Here is a 15,200-nt window from a genome sequence, read left to right as displayed (position 1 = left end):
CTCCAATCACAAATTCTGACCTTTATCCTACAGAAATGATTATATAGGATCTTCACACTGTTAACACTCCACAGGTTTGTAGAACTGCTGCTTCACTCCTCACAATGCGGACACTGTTATTTCCACCATATAATTCCAATAAACCCTCTCATGTATCCCAAATGAAGATGAGTCCCACTCCCCTTTATTCATATATCATTGCTGGATTGGTGAGGCTTCCTTGGTGGCAATGTCCTGTGATGTGTTTTCCAGTTGGATGAGGGCACCCCTCCTGAACCAGAGGGAACTTTTGTCGACTACCAGACCACAATGGTGAAATATTCCAAGGCCATCGCAGTTACCGCCCAGGAGATGGTGAGTGAGAGCAGTGGGTTACTTCTCACTTTGTGACTGTGGATCGTGTTGCCCAGGTTGTTGGCACCCTGAACTGTCCGGCACACGGGCACACAGTACAGTGCGTACATGCATACACGCATTGAGCAGAGGTAAGATATACAAAGTGCAGACACATAAAGGTACCAATTTCTGATATTTCCTTACAACACAGGAAAAGGTTGCCTCATTTAAACAGTCTCAGCAATTCCCATTCTCCCACTAAGTTCCCTTGTAACTTATTTTCACCACATTGCAATCAGCTTCTTCAGATTTTATCATGCAGAGATAATGTAGTGGCTGATGAACCTACTAACCAGCGAGTCCTTACAGTGTGAGAGGTAGCTCAGCATCCAGGCAAAAGCCTGGTCACATGGAGAGTATGCAGACTCCACAGGTACAGCACCAGAGAGAACCGAAGACGATGGATATGCGAGGTATCTGTACTACCTGCGCGTCACTGTAATCCCACAGAGTTGTATTTCAAGTTGACTGCAATGGCCTTTATCAGGAATATAGTTGGGTTATCATGTAACAGAAAGAAACTTTAGTCAAATTTTCACTCGTAGGTTCAGCTGGCAGTTACGGTAATGGGAAACATAAACATCAAGATCGGTCCGATGTTGATTGGAAACCCTTTCTGACTGTTGTCTTTAACTGTTTCCGCCTGTACAGATGTCCAAGTCGGTGACCAGTCCTGAGGAGCTTGGGGGCCTCGCTTCCCAAGTGACTACTGACTACAGCCACCTCGCTCACCAAGGGCGACTTGCAACAGCCACGGCTGACACTGAGGAGGTATGTTGCTCCTATCAGCAACGTAATATGATAAGTGAAGGAGCCGGGGTTCTGTTGGCCTTCTTGATGGGTCACGCGCCTGCCATCAATAATTGATCCTTGTTTTCCCTGAAGAATTTTCCAGCACTATCTTTGTCAACTCTAGGAATAGTTGTGCTCCCAGCCAGCTGCTCCATCCCTACAGATTTGGCTTGGAATTTCCAAGAAATGGAGAGTAAACACAGTAGGTAGGAGCCTTTTAAAAAAAAAACACTATTTCAGAAGTAACACGAGTGAATCTGCAGATGCTGGAAATAAATAAAAACACAAAATGCTGGCAGAACTCAGCAGGCCAGACAACATCTACGGGAGGAGGTAGTGATGATGTTTTGAGCTGAAACCCTTCATCAGGAGGGGTTGATGAAGGGTTTCGGCCCGAAACGTCGTCACTACCTCCTCCCATAGATGCTGTCTGGCCTGCTGAGTTCTGCCAGCATTTTGTGTTTTTATTCCAGAAGTGTTGGTTCTTCAGTTTCTCTGACGATGACACCTGGAAGAAGTGCCTCCATTTGTAGCTTCTAATAGACCTCGTTCAGGAGTTGGAGCTGGAACTGGATGGACTCTAGATCGTTTGGGAGGCTGGAGGATGAGAGTTTGATAGAGCGGGCATACAGGGGGGTAGTTATACCCAAAGTGCAAGACACAGGTAACTGAATGACCCAGCGGGGTGGGGTGAATAGGGAACCAGGACAGAGTACCCCTGTAGCCTTCTACCTCAACAACACTTTGGATATTGTTGGGAGGATGGCCTACCAGAGGAAAGCCACAATGGCCAATGGTCAGGTCTCTAGCGCTAAATCTGGCTCTGTGGTTCAGAAAGGAAGGGGCGAGAGCAAGCTGTAGTGATAGGGGATTTGTTGGCTCCAGGAACAGAAAGGAGATTCTGTAGATGAGAATGAGATTCCCATATGGTTTCTTGCCATTAGTTTCAAGGTAATTATGGAGAAGAATAGTTCTGGTCCTCAGGTTGAGATTCTAAGTTGGAGAAAGGCCAATTTTGATGGTATCAGAGGATTTGGCAAGTGTGGATTGGGACAGGCTGTTTTCTGGCAAAGATGCACTAGGAAAGTGGGAGGCCTTCAAAAGTGAAATTTTGAGAGTACAAAGCTTACATATGTCCATCAGTATAAAAGGCAAGGATAACAAGTTTGTAAAACCTTGGTTTTCGAGAGATTGGGGCCCTGGTTAAGATAAAGAAGGTGCGCAGCAGGTATATGTAGGCAGAAACAAATTAGATACTTGAGTATAAGCAATGCAAGAGAATACTTGAGAGGGAAATCGGGAGGACTAAAAGAAGGAATGACGTTGCTCTAGCAGACGAGGTGAAGGAGAATCCTAAGGGCTTCTACAGATGTGTTAAGAGCAAAAGAATTGCAAGGGACAAAATTGGTCCTCTGGAAGACCAGAGTGATCAGCTGTGCTTTGAGCTGAAAGAGATGGGGGAGATCTTAAATAGGTTTTTTGCATCTGTGTTTACCTCAGGAGATGGAAACAGAGTCTTTAGATGTGAGTCAATTCAGCAGTGAATTCATAATCTCTACAGATCACAGAGAAAGTGTTTGCGGCCTTGAGGCATTTAACTAGAGTGGATCAATCCCCAGGGCCTGACAATGCATTCTCTCGGACCCTGTGGGAGGCTGGTGCAGAAATGGCAGGGGCCTTAACAGAGATATTTGAAAGATTGGAGGATAGCTAATGTTGTTCAGTTGTTTAAGAAAGGCTCTAAAAATAAGACAGGAGATTACAGGCCAGTGAGCATAACATGAGTAGGGGAAGTTGTTGGAAGGTATTCTGATGGACTGGATAAATCGGTATTCGGATAGACAGGGACTGATTAGAGTCAGGCAACATGGTTTTGTGCCTGGTGGATCATGTCTGACCAATCTTACAGAGTTTTTGAAGGAAGTTACCAGGAAAGCCACTGAAGGCAAAGCAGCGGATGTTGTCTACATGGACAACAAGGCATTCGGCAAGGGATTTGGGAAGGTCCCACATGGGAGGATGGTCATGAAGGTTCAGTTGCTTGGCATTCAAGATAAGGTGGTAAATTGGATTAGATATTGACTTTGTGGGAGAAGCTAGAGATTGATTGTAGATGGTTGCCTCTTTGACTGGAGGCCTGAGACTGGCAGGGATTGGTGCTGGATCCATTGTTATTTGTCATGTTCATGTATATCAACAGACTGGATGATAATCTAGCAAGAAGTTGTTTGGGAAGCTGAAATGTCTGAAGGTAGATAAGTCAGGTGGACCAGATGGACTACACCCAATGGTTCTGAATAAGGTAGTGAAGAGATTATGGAGGCATTAATAAGGTCACTAGATTCTGGAATGGTTCCAGAGGACTGGAAAATTGGAAATGTCACTCCATTCTTCAAGAAGGGAGAAGAAAGGAAATTATAGGCCAGTTAGCCTAACCTCAGTGGTTTGGAAGATCTTGGTGTCAAATGTTAAGGATGAAGTTTTGGGGTATTTGGAGGCACATGATAAAATAGGCCAAAGTCAGCATGGTTTCCTTAAAAGAAAATCTTGCCTGAAAAAGTCTGTTGGAATTCTTAGAGGAAATAACAAGCAGGATAGACGAAGGAGAATCAGTAGATGTTGTGCACTTGGATTTTCAAAAGGCTATTGTCAAGGTACCACACATGAGGTTGCTTAACCCATGGTATTACAAGAAAGATACCAGCATGGATAGAATATTGGCTAATTGGCAGGAGGCAAAGTGTGAGAATAAGGAATCCTTTTCTGGTTGTCTGCTAGTGACTAGTGGTGTTCCGCAGGGCTCGATGTTGGGACCGGTTCTTTTCACGTTGTATGTCAGTGATTTGGTTGATGGAATTGATGGCTTTGTGGCCAAGTTTGCAGACAATACGAAGATAGGTGGAGGAGCAGTAGTGTTGAGGAGGCAGGGAGATTGCAGAAGGACTTGACAAATTAGAACAGACAAAGAAGTGGCAGTTGAAACACAGTTGGGAAGTGTACGGTCATGCACTTTCGTAGAAGAAATAAAAGTGTAGACTGTTTTCTATACAGTGGGAAAATTTAAAACTCTTAAGATGCAACGAACTTTGGAGTACTCGTGCAGAAGGTTTACTTGCAGGTTGAGTTGGTGGAGGAAGGCAAATGCAATGTTAGCATTCATTTCAAGAGGACCAGACTATAAAAACAAGGATGTAATGCTGAGGTTTTACAAGACACTGGTGAGGCCTCATTCGGAGTATTGTGAGCAGTTCTGGGCTCTTCATCCTCTAAAAAAGGATGTGCTGAGATTGGAAAAGGTTCAAAGGGGGCTCACAAAGATGATTCCAGGATTGAAAGGCTTATCGTATGAGGGGTGTGTGATGCCTCTGGGCCTGTACTCACTGGAATTTAGAGGATTCAGGGTGGGGATCTCATTGAATCCTACTGAATGTTGGAAGGGTTAGATAGATTGGATTTGGAGAAAATGTTTCCTATAGTGGTGGAGTTTAGGACCAGAGGGTACAAAGTCAGAATAGAGGACTGTCCATTTGGAACAGCAGCCAGAGGATGGTGAATCTAGGGAATTCGTTGCCACGGGCAGCTGTGGAGGCCAGGTTATTGAATGTTTTTAAGGTGGAGGCTGATAACGTTTTGATAAGTCAGGATGTGAAGCGTTACAGGGAGAAAGCAGGGGAATGGGGTTTAAACGGGAAATGGATCAGCCATGATCAAATAGTGGAGCAGACTCAATGGGCCAAATGGCCTAAATCTGCTCCAATGTCTTAGTCATATGGAGTGACTACAATGTGGTAAACTGGATCAGCAAATTTGCAGATGACGCCAAGATTGGGGCCGTAGTGGACAAGGAGGAAGCCTTGCAGTGGATCTGAACCAGCTGGGAAATGGTCTGAAAAATGGCAGATGGTATTTAAAGCAGAGAAGTGTGAAGTATTGCACCTTGGGAGGACCAGTCAGGTAGGTCTTACACAGTGAGCTGTAGGGCACTGAGGAGCACGGTAAAGCGGAGGGATGTGGGAATACAGATTCATAATTCCTTGAAAGTGGGGTCACAGGTAGATAGGGTCGTATAGAAAGTTTTTGGCACATTGGCCATAAATCAAAGTATTGAGTACAGGAGATGGAATGTTAATGTTGACATTGTGTAAGATATTGGTGAGGTCTAATTTGGAGTATTGTGTGCAGTCTTGGTCACCTACCTACGGGACAGATGTAAACAAGTTTGAAAGATTGCAGAGAAAATTTACCAGGATGTCGCTGAGACTTGAGGACCTGAGTAATAGGGAAAGGTTGAACAAGTTAAGACTTTATTCTTTGGAATGTTGAAGATTGAGGGGAGATTTGATAAAAGTGTACAAAATTATGAAGGGTTTATATAGGGTAAATGCAAGCAGGCTTTTTCCACTGAGGTTGGGTGAGACTAGAACTAGAGGTCTTGAGTTAAGGGTGAAAGGTGAAATGTTTCGGGGGGACGTGAGGGGAACCTTCTTCACTCAGAGGGTGGTCAGAGTGTGGAACGAGCTGCTGGCACAAGTGGTGGATGTAGGTTCCATTTAAACATTTGGGTAGGTGTGTGGATGGAAGGCTGTGGTCCGGGTGCAGGTTGAAGGGACGAGGCAGGTTCGGCCTGTTTCTGTGCTGTAGCGTTCTATGACTATGGCCAGTGGCAAGTGAGCCTGGTTTATTTTTCAATGTGGCTAGGGGCAGGGTACTAAAGGAGCAGACTGAGAAACAGAAAATGCCGGGAACTTTCAGCAGGTCAGCCAGCATCTGTGGGCAGAAAGGAGTAAGATCTCAACCTGAAATGTCGTTCCTTTCTCCACAGGTACGTCCTGAACTGCTCGGTGTTGTTTCAGACTTCCAGCACCTCCAGTTCTTATGATTTTCATCAGCGGAGTGAATAGGTGTATCTGATGACGATCAGCAGGAGTGTGGGTGCAGCCCCTGATGTCACTAGTCAGTTTGGCAAGTTTAGGGTCTGAACCAGGCAGCCTGCCTGAACGGATGGCATGGGAGCCTGGATCGCTTATTCAGTTACATTATCTTGACTCCCACAACAAATTGATGAATCTGGAATACAATGTAGGCTCCCTCATGGGGACAATGAGATAGATTTAATCAGATCTGGCTCTTGGAAGTTTGCTAATGTCCTTCAGCGAAGAAAATCTGATACCCTTACTTGGTCTGATTCAATCCAGCACAATATGTGATGGGATCCCAGCAAAATCCAAGATACCAAAATGCCATTTGAATTTTTCTGACGATCCCTGGTCACTCCCGCTGGCACACAGATTATTTGTTCAGCTGCCCAGACGTGCTTTCCTGCTGTCGGTGCAGCTGATCACTTTGTGAAGAACTTGAACTAAGTTTGTGCGTGTTCTTGGATGCATTCAAATGCTGGGGGTTTTTCTCCCAATTGCATTTCTTGGTTCACTGATCTCCAAGTTCAACTTAGGGAGTCACTGCAAACAGTTCTGGCCTTGGTATGTTAATGTTTCAGTCCAAAGATGACACTGGCAGCCTATGTATTCCCTTAAGTAACTCAGAACGATCAAGTGCTGCTTCGATTTATTAAATAACCTACTCCCATTTTGTCTGCAGATTGGATTCCAGATTAAGACGCGAGTTCAAGATCTGGGTCACGGCTGTATATACCTGGTGCAGAAAGCAGGGGCTGTTCAGATCAGCCCTAGTGATAGTTTTACCAAGAGAGAGCTCATCGAGTGTGCTCGTGCTGTGACAGAAAAGGTGAGGAGTTTCATCCAGGTTTCACTGCAGCACCGGCACTCACCCTTGTTTTCCACCTTTTCAACTGGATTACATTGAGCTGGTCAGGAAAAAGTTTCCCAGCAGAAGTAGTGCTGATCAAAAGCTTTTCTTGGTCTGGTATGAATGGGAGTTTATTTCTGCAGTACGTTGGTGTGGCAGGGAGTACAGCTCACACACAGCTCCGGGATCAGTCCTATCTGCATCGAGCACAAGAAGATCGGATCAGGAGTCAATCACCTGACCCTTCCGGCATGCCATTCTGATGCCCAGGCATCAACTCCTCTGCCAGATCCACAGAACTCTCAAATCCTCTGCTCTTTTTTCAAAATTTATCTCCCTCCACTTTAAAACCAGCTTCCATAACCCTGTGGGGCAGAGGATTCCAGAGAGCTACTGTACACTGTAGCTTTAACTAAATGACCCCTTATCCTGAAATGGCATTCTCTTAAATCTCCCAGCACTGAAAGCATCATAGTATCATTCTTGTAAAGCATCTCCTCTGTCTCCGTAAGATCACTGTTCATTCTTCTAACCTCCAAAGAATATAGACCCAAGCTATTTGATCGCTCTTATCCCAGGAATTAGCCGATTGAATTTTTTTTGGATTACTGCTAAAACTGCGTTCAGCATGGCTTGCTTGCCTTCATTAGTCTGGATGTTGTGTACAAGAGAAATAAAGTCATGTTTCAGCTGTATACAGCATTAGAAAGGCCACTCTTCAGGTATTGTGGGCAATTCTAGTTGCCCCCATTATGGAAGGGATGTGGAGGCAGGAGTAGTTCACTGGACTGCTGCCTGGATTAGAGGGTAGGAACTATAGGGAGAAGTTAAACAAACTTGAGTTGTTACGTCAGGAGCATCCGAGGCTGAGGAACAAGCTGGTATAAGTTTATAAAGTTATGAGAGGGTTAGATAGAGTACAGGGTCAGGATCTGTGTCCCAGGGTAGAAATGTCGTATAGCAGAGGATTTGCATTTAAAATGAGATGGGGCAAGTTTTAAGAGGGTAAGTATTTTACAGAGAGTGGTGGATGCCTGGATTGGCCTGTAAGGCTATCAGTGGAGGCAGACACAAAAGTGCCATTTTCGGTAGACATGTGAATATGTGCAGGCAGAAAGTTCATAACAGACATGGTGATTTAAAGGGCCTTGGTCCTGTGTTGTGCTGTTTTATGTTCTCTGGTCTATGATCCAGTACACCAGAGGTGGCTTCATCAACACCCTGATAATTGTAACAGATCTTCAGCCCCTTTCAGTAAAGGTCATTATACCATTTACGCATTCTCCAACAGACTGCATGGGCTCCCACATCCTGAACTGGTGCAAGTTGTTGGTCAATTGGCTGCTGTAAGTTAATGTCGATGGCTGGTGGGAGAATCTGTGAGTTTTACTGGGCAGCTGTAAGAGAGAGTATGTTAAAGCTAACTAACTGGACATTTCTTATCTCTGAGAAGACTTTGTGAGGATGGGCTGAGTGGCCTTGTTCTATGTCATAATTACAGTGAATAGAAGCTAGATGAAACTGAATGTATGGAGTGTTTGAAGGTGATTTGGAATTGATTGGCACAGCTTTATAAAGGAATTTCTGTAATGATGTTTTGTTGAGGACTGTAGATCATCTCACAAATCAATGCAGCGTTCCTGAAAGGTATATTTGCACCTAATAATATACACACAGTAGCCACATTATTAGGTACATCTGCTTGTTAATGTAAATAACTAATCAGCCAATCACGTGGCAGCAAATCAATGCATAAAAGCATGCAGACAAGGTCAAGAGGTTCAGTTGTTCAGACCAAGCATCAGAATGGGGAAGAAATGTGGTCTAAGTGACTTTGACCGTGGAATGATTGTTGGGGCCAGACAGGGTGTTTTGAGTATCCCAGAAACTACTGATCTCCTGGGATTTTCACACACAACAGTGTCTAGTGTTTACAGAGATTGATGCAAAAAAACAAAACCACCCAGTGAGTGGCAGTTTTGTCGGCGAAAGTGACTTGTTAATGAGAGAGGTCAGAGGAGAATGGACAGACTGGTTCAGACTGACAGGAAGGTGACAGTAACTCAAATAGCCATGTGTTATAACAGTGGTGTGCAGAAGAGCATCTCTGAATGCAAAACACATCGAGCCTTGCAATGAATAGTCTACAGCAGCAGAAGACCACGGACTTACACTCAGTGGCCACTTTATTAGGTACAAGAGGTCTGTTATCCACTGTTGATGCATGACAGCCCATTTGTACTGCAGAAAGGAGCAGCAGTGGTGTGAAGCCAGACCTTCATGTGTGTTTAAATCAATTATTCTGTTGTAGGAATTCCTGGGATAACAAGCAATGATCGCTTTAATTTCTGACCTAATATTGCAATTGATGATTTTATGGTTACATTTTCACTGGCGTAGGTGCTCATTTCTGAAATGTTTCTTGCACAGGTGTCCTTGGTCCTGTCTGCACTTCAGGCAGGCAACAGAGGCGCGCAGGCTTGTATCACGGCTGCCAGTGCTGTGTCTGGCATCATCGCCGATCTGGACACCACCATCATGTTTGCCACAGCCGGCACGCTCAACGCCGAAAATGATGAGTCCTTTGCAGACCACAGGTGAGTTTTGCTCTCCCAGCAGCACAACATCCCTGGTACGTTGGAGAACAAGTCCGAAATGTTGGTCAGTTTGTGTTCTGAAGGCCGGGCACTGATACAAACACATTTGGAAATCCCTTTGGAAAGTTTGTGGTTACAGTAGGTTTTGACAGAGAAAGCATCAACTGTGTAGGGCGTTGGGGTCATGGGAGGGAGTAGAACATAACTGTACACCCTGGGATATAGACATGGAGGAGGTCCCCTTGAGGGGTGGGCAAAGCTCTGGAAAGATTTGATTTTGGATCAGAAGATTTCCTGTTTAATTTAACTTCTCAGTTATGTCTCTTCTCTGTCTTTTCCATCAAAGTTGCTCTGGTCTGCCTGGCAGTTTCCACTGACTTTGATGCTCTTTTGAAGATGGGTACTGAAATTGGAGGGGGTGGTGAAAGAAGCGCAGTCTGTCCTGGGTCAGATTAGGCTAAAACACCGCCTTGGATCATTTGCATTGAGCTGAGGTATTGTGATATTTCTCATAATATTGAATGCCACTAGCCCAGAATTCCCAGTCAAGATAAGTCAAAATGTACCTCCACAATGAGTGACCAAAACTCTTGGAGCGTATGTACTTCCAGTGGTGGGAAGCAGCATTAGGCTGGATCAGCGGCTGTGTAGCTGGGACACCCCAGCGCCAGTGGGATGGTGCAGTTACAGAGAGGCCTGAGCCTGAAACATCGACTTCCCTCCATAGATGCTGCCTGACTCGCCGAGTTCCTCCAGCACTCTTAGTGTGTTGTTTACCCCCCCATTATTGTGGACATCAGAGCCTACAATGGGTTACAGTTAGTGAGAAGGGCCTGCATTCGTTTAAAAAGTTTTGGTCTAAAACTTAGTGGTGAAGAATTTTTTTTTGTGCAAACAATGCAGGAGCCGTCAAAAAAGTCTGAACTCGTTTCCCTGTCTGCAGGACATCGGTTACCTTGCTTTGCTTCTGGAAGTCTGCTTACCTTCGTTCAGCTGGCCTGGCTCTCACAAGTGTGGTTTCTTCCCCCACCCCTCATCCAGGGAGAACATCCTGAAAACAGCAAAGGCCCTGGTTGAAGACACCAAGTTCCTGGTGTCTGGAGCAGCGTCAAGCCAGGAGAAACTAGCCCAAGCTGCCCAGTCCTCTGTCAGCACCATTACCCAGCTGGCTGAAGTGGTGAAGCAGGGAGCTGCCAGCCTTGGCTCTGACGATCCAGAAACACAGGTAAGGGGTCAAGTTCAGGGAGGTCGGGCCACAGCAGCTGTCCAAGGACTCGTGAAGTAGGGATTTCTGTTCTGTTCTGTCAAAGCTTCACTGAAATTTAAGGCCATAAGACATAGGAGCAGATTTAGGCCATTCAGCCCATCGAGTCTGCTTCACCATTCCATCGTGGCTGATCCTGGATCCCACTTAACCCCATACACCTGCCTTCTCGCCACATCCTTTGAAGCACTGACCAATCAGGAAAAGATCAACCCACAGACTTGGCCTTCACTGCAGTCTGTGCCAGAGCATTCCACAGTTTTACTACTCTGGCTGAAAAAATCCTCCTTACCTCTGTTCTATAAGGTGGCCCCTCAACTTTGAGGCTGTGCCTTCTAGTTCTGGATACCCCCCACTATAGGAAACATCCTCTCCACTTCCACCCTACCTAGTCCTTTCATATTCGGTAGGTTTCAATGAGATATCCCCCGCATTCTTCTAAATTCCAGTGAGTACAGGCCCAAAGCTGCCAAACGCTTCTCATATATTAACCCCTTCATTCATGGAGTCATCCTTGGGAACCTCCTCTGGACTCTCCAATGACAATACATCCTTTCTGAGATATGAGGCCCAAAACTGTTGACAAAAAGTGCGGCCTGACTAGTGTCTTATAAAGGCTCAGCATTATCTCCTTGCTTTTATATTCTAATCCCCTTGAAATAAATGCCAACATTGCATTTGCCAAACCTACACACCTTCTGAATGATTCAGGAAAGAAACGCAAGCTGTAGCTTACACAGACAAAGCCTTTTTGTCACCAATGAAATATACAGAGAGGGTTGTGATGGCTCAGGTGGGAGTGAAGTGTCGAGGTTAGAGGAGATTGAATGCATTTGTCACTAATGCAGACTGTCAAAAGAATAAGAGAGTTGTGGTTTCAATCTGAAAATTCTGACTGGGAGTCCAGAAGGCTGTTGGGTGTTGTGAGCACCACGGTAGTGTAGTGGTTAGCCCCCGACACTATTACAGCTTGGGGCATCAGAGTTCAATTCCTGCGTCCTCTGTTCTTCTCACGTGGGTGTGAGTTTCCTCTGGGTGCTCTGCTTTCCTCCTACAGTCCAAAGACCTACCAGTTAGTAGGTTACTTGGTCTTTGTGAATTGTCCCATGGTTAGTCTTGGGGTTTAACCGGTTAAACATGGAGAGGCTGCATGGGTCGGAAGGTCCTGTTCTGCACTGTATTTTTAAATAAAGTAAAATAAAATAATGAAATGATCAGGGCTGTTCCTGAGGTTCCCGCTGAGATTCCTGGAACTGGGAAAGGCGAACAGAAGGATGAAAGGTGTGCCGGTAAAGGCTTTGTAACTCGTGGCAAGAGATACAAGGTGTCAAAAAGGAAAGCGTGTGACCAGTTAAAATGTGGAATAGCAGAAATGTTAGGGAAAATATGTTATAGAGTGGGAGAGTAAAACCTTTCATGGCATTTCTCTGCTTCAGAAGTACCCATGGTGTTCACAATCAGGAGCTGAAGGCACCCAAAATCAAGCTACTTGGGTTTGATCTTGACCACCCCCCACCCCCAGCTCACTGTGATGAGATCTTTCTGTCCCGGGTGCTCTGGTTTCCCACCTCATCTCACAAAGGCTTCATTGGAGACTGGAAAGTTCAGGGTGAAGTTGATGAGCTGTGAGATGGAACAGGTTGTGAGGAGGAGATAAGGATTTCTGTGAGATTTCCCACCTCTAATGTTGGGAGTTTCTTTCTCCAGGTTACTCTACAATGGGAGAAGTGTCACAGGAGTGCCTAATTCAGGTCCCCTCGTGCATACCTCATGGGTTCACAACTCCTGTGATACTCCCAGCCATCCTCTCCATGTAATATCTGTCACTGCTGAATCCTAACCCTCAGCCCCACCGACCAACCAGAACGCTTTATAAGCTGGCTGTGAGCGGCCTTTACAGACTGCGATTGATGCTACTTTTTGATGTTTGCTTTTCAGGTTGTACTGATTAATGCAGTGAAGGATGTGGCTAAAGCGCTTACTGACCTCATCAGTGCCACCAAGTGTGCAGCTGGGAAACCCGCTGACGACCCATCGATGTATCAGCTGAAGGGCGCGGCCAAGGTACAGGGCAGGGCGGGCGCAGGGTACAGGGAGAGGCGGGCACAGGGTACAGGGAGAGGCGGGCGCAGGGTACAGGGCAGGGCGGGCACAGGGTACAGGGCAGGGCGGGCACAGGGTACAGGGCAGGGCGGGCACAGGGTACAGGGAGAGGCGGGCACAGGGTACAGGGCAGGGCGGGCACAGGGTACAGGGAGAGGCGGGCGCAGGGTACAGGGCAGGGCGGGCACAGGGTACAGGGCAGGGCGGGCACAGGGTAAAGGGAGAGGCGGGCACAGGGTACAGGGAGAGACAGGCTCAGGGTACAGGGAGAGGCGGGCGCAGGGTACAGGGAGAGACGGGCTCAGGGTACAGGGAGAGACGGGCTCAGGGTACAAGGAGAGATGGGCTCAGGGTACAGGGAGAGGCGGGCGCAGGGTACAGGGAGAGACAGGCTCAGGGTACAGAGAGAGACGGGCGCAGGGTACAGGGAGAGGCGGGTGCAGGGTACAGGGAGAGACGGGCACAGGGTACAAGGAGAGACGGGTTCAGGGTACAGGGAGAGGCGGGCGCAGGGTACAGGGAGAGGCGGGCGCAGGGTACAGGGAGAGACGGGCGCAGGGTACACGGAGAGGCGGGCGCAGGGTACAGGGAGAGACAGGCGCAGGGTACAGGGAGAGACGGGCACAGGGTACAGGGCAGGGCGGGCACAGGGTACAGGGAGAGGCGGGCGCAGGGTACAGGGCAGGGCGGGCACAGGGTACAGGGCAGGGCGGGCACAGGGTACAGGGAGAGGCGGGCGCAGGGTACAGGGCAGGGCGGGCACAGGGTACAGGGCGGGCACAGGGTACAGGGCAGGGCGGGCGCAGGGTACAGGGAGAGATGGGCGCAGGGTACAGGGAGAGGCGGGCGCAGGGTACAGGGCAGGGCGGGCACAGGGTACAGGGAGAGACGGGCGCAGGGTACAGGGATAGACGGGCGCAGGGTACAGGGAGAGACGGGCTCAGGGTACAGGGAGAGGCAGGCACAGGGTACAGGGAGAGACGGGCTCAGGGTACAGGGAGAGGCGGGCTCAGGGTACAGGGAGAGACGGGCGCAGGGTACAGGGAGAGACGGGCTCAGGGTACAGGGAGAGACGGGCGCAGGGTACAGGGCAGGGCGGGCGCAGAGTACAGGGAGAGACGGGCTCAGGGTACAGGGAGAGACGGGCGCAGGGTACAGGGAGAGACGGGCTCAGGGTACAGGGAGAGGCGGGCTCAGGGTACAGGGAGAGACGGGTTCAGGGTACAGGGAGAGACGGGCGCAGGGTACAGGGAGAGACGGGCGCAGGGTACAGGGAGAGACGGGCTCAGGGTACAGGGAGAGACGGGCGCAGGGTACAGGGAGAGACGGGTGCAGGGTACAGGGAGAGACGGGCTCAGGGTACAGGGAGAGGCGGGCACAGGGTACAAGGAGAGACGGGCGCAGGGTACAGGGAGAGACGGGCGCAGGGTACAGGGAGAGACGGGCTCAGGGTACAAGGAGAGACGGGCGCAGGGTACAAGGAGAGACGGGCGCAGGGTACAAGGAGAGACGGGCTCAGGGTACAAGGAGAGACGGGCTCAGGGTACAAGGAGAGACGGGCACAGGGTACAGGGAGAGACGGGCTCAGGGTACAGGGAGAGATGGGCGCAGGGTACAAGGAGAGGTGGGCTCAGGGTAGAGGGAGAGGTGGGCTCAGGGTAGAGGGAGAGATGGGCGCAGGGTACAGGGAGAGACGGGCGCAGGGTACAGGGAGAGGTGGGCTCAGGGTAGAGGGAGAGATGGGCTCAGGGTAGAGGGAGAGGTGGGTGCAGGGTACGGGGAGAGACTGGCGCAGGGTACAGGGAGAGACGGGCGCAGGGTACAGGGAGAGATGGGCGCAGGGTACAGTGAGAGACGGGCGCAGGGTACAAGGAGAAGCGGGCGCAGGGTACAGGGAGAGGCGGGTGCAGGGTACAGGGAGAGATGGGCGCAGGGTACAGGGAGAGACGGGCGCAGGGTACAGGGAGAGACGGGCGCAGGGTACAGGGAGAGACGGGCGCAGGGTACAGGGAGAGACGGGCGCAGGGTACAGGGAGAGACGGGCTCAGGGTACAGGGAGAGACGGGCGCAGGGTACAGGGAGAGACGGGTGCAGGGTACAGGGAGAGACGGGCTCAGGGTACAGGGAGAGGCGGGCACAGGGTACAAGGAGAGACGGGCGCAGGGTACAGGGAGAGACGGGCGCAGGGTACAGGGAGAGACGGGCTCAGGGTACAAGGAGAGACGGGCGCAGGGTACAAGGAGAGACGGGCACAGGGTACAAGGAGAGACGGGCTCAGGGTA

The 15,200-nt window shown here is 48.9% G+C and overlaps 1 protein-coding gene across 5 annotated transcripts in view; it reads left to right on the top strand.

Annotated features, from left to right (window-relative positions):
• tln2b (talin 2b) overlaps positions 1–15,200 on the top strand; it is a 352,925-nt gene that overhangs the window by 288,549 nt on the left and 49,176 nt on the right. For all 5 annotated transcript variants that reach the window (XM_059945979.1, XM_059945982.1, XM_059945978.1 and 2 more), the window contains exons 43-48: positions 253–354; positions 1,048–1,167; positions 6,787–6,933; positions 9,385–9,551; positions 10,593–10,776; positions 12,754–12,879. In XM_059945979.1, coding sequence (XP_059801962.1) covers positions 253–354; positions 1,048–1,167; positions 6,787–6,933; positions 9,385–9,551; positions 10,593–10,776; positions 12,754–12,879 — 846 coding nt within the window. The remainder of the gene's footprint in view (positions 1–252; positions 355–1,047; positions 1,168–6,786; positions 6,934–9,384; positions 9,552–10,592; positions 10,777–12,753; positions 12,880–15,200) is intronic.

This window comes from Hypanus sabinus, chromosome 21, assembly GCF_030144855.1.
Source record: "Hypanus sabinus isolate sHypSab1 chromosome 21, sHypSab1.hap1, whole genome shotgun sequence".
Classification (NCBI taxonomy): Eukaryota; Metazoa; Chordata; class Chondrichthyes; order Myliobatiformes; family Dasyatidae; genus Hypanus; species Hypanus sabinus.
The sequence above is the reverse complement of the archived record's forward strand: the minus strand, read 5'-3'. Positions and strand labels throughout refer to the sequence as shown.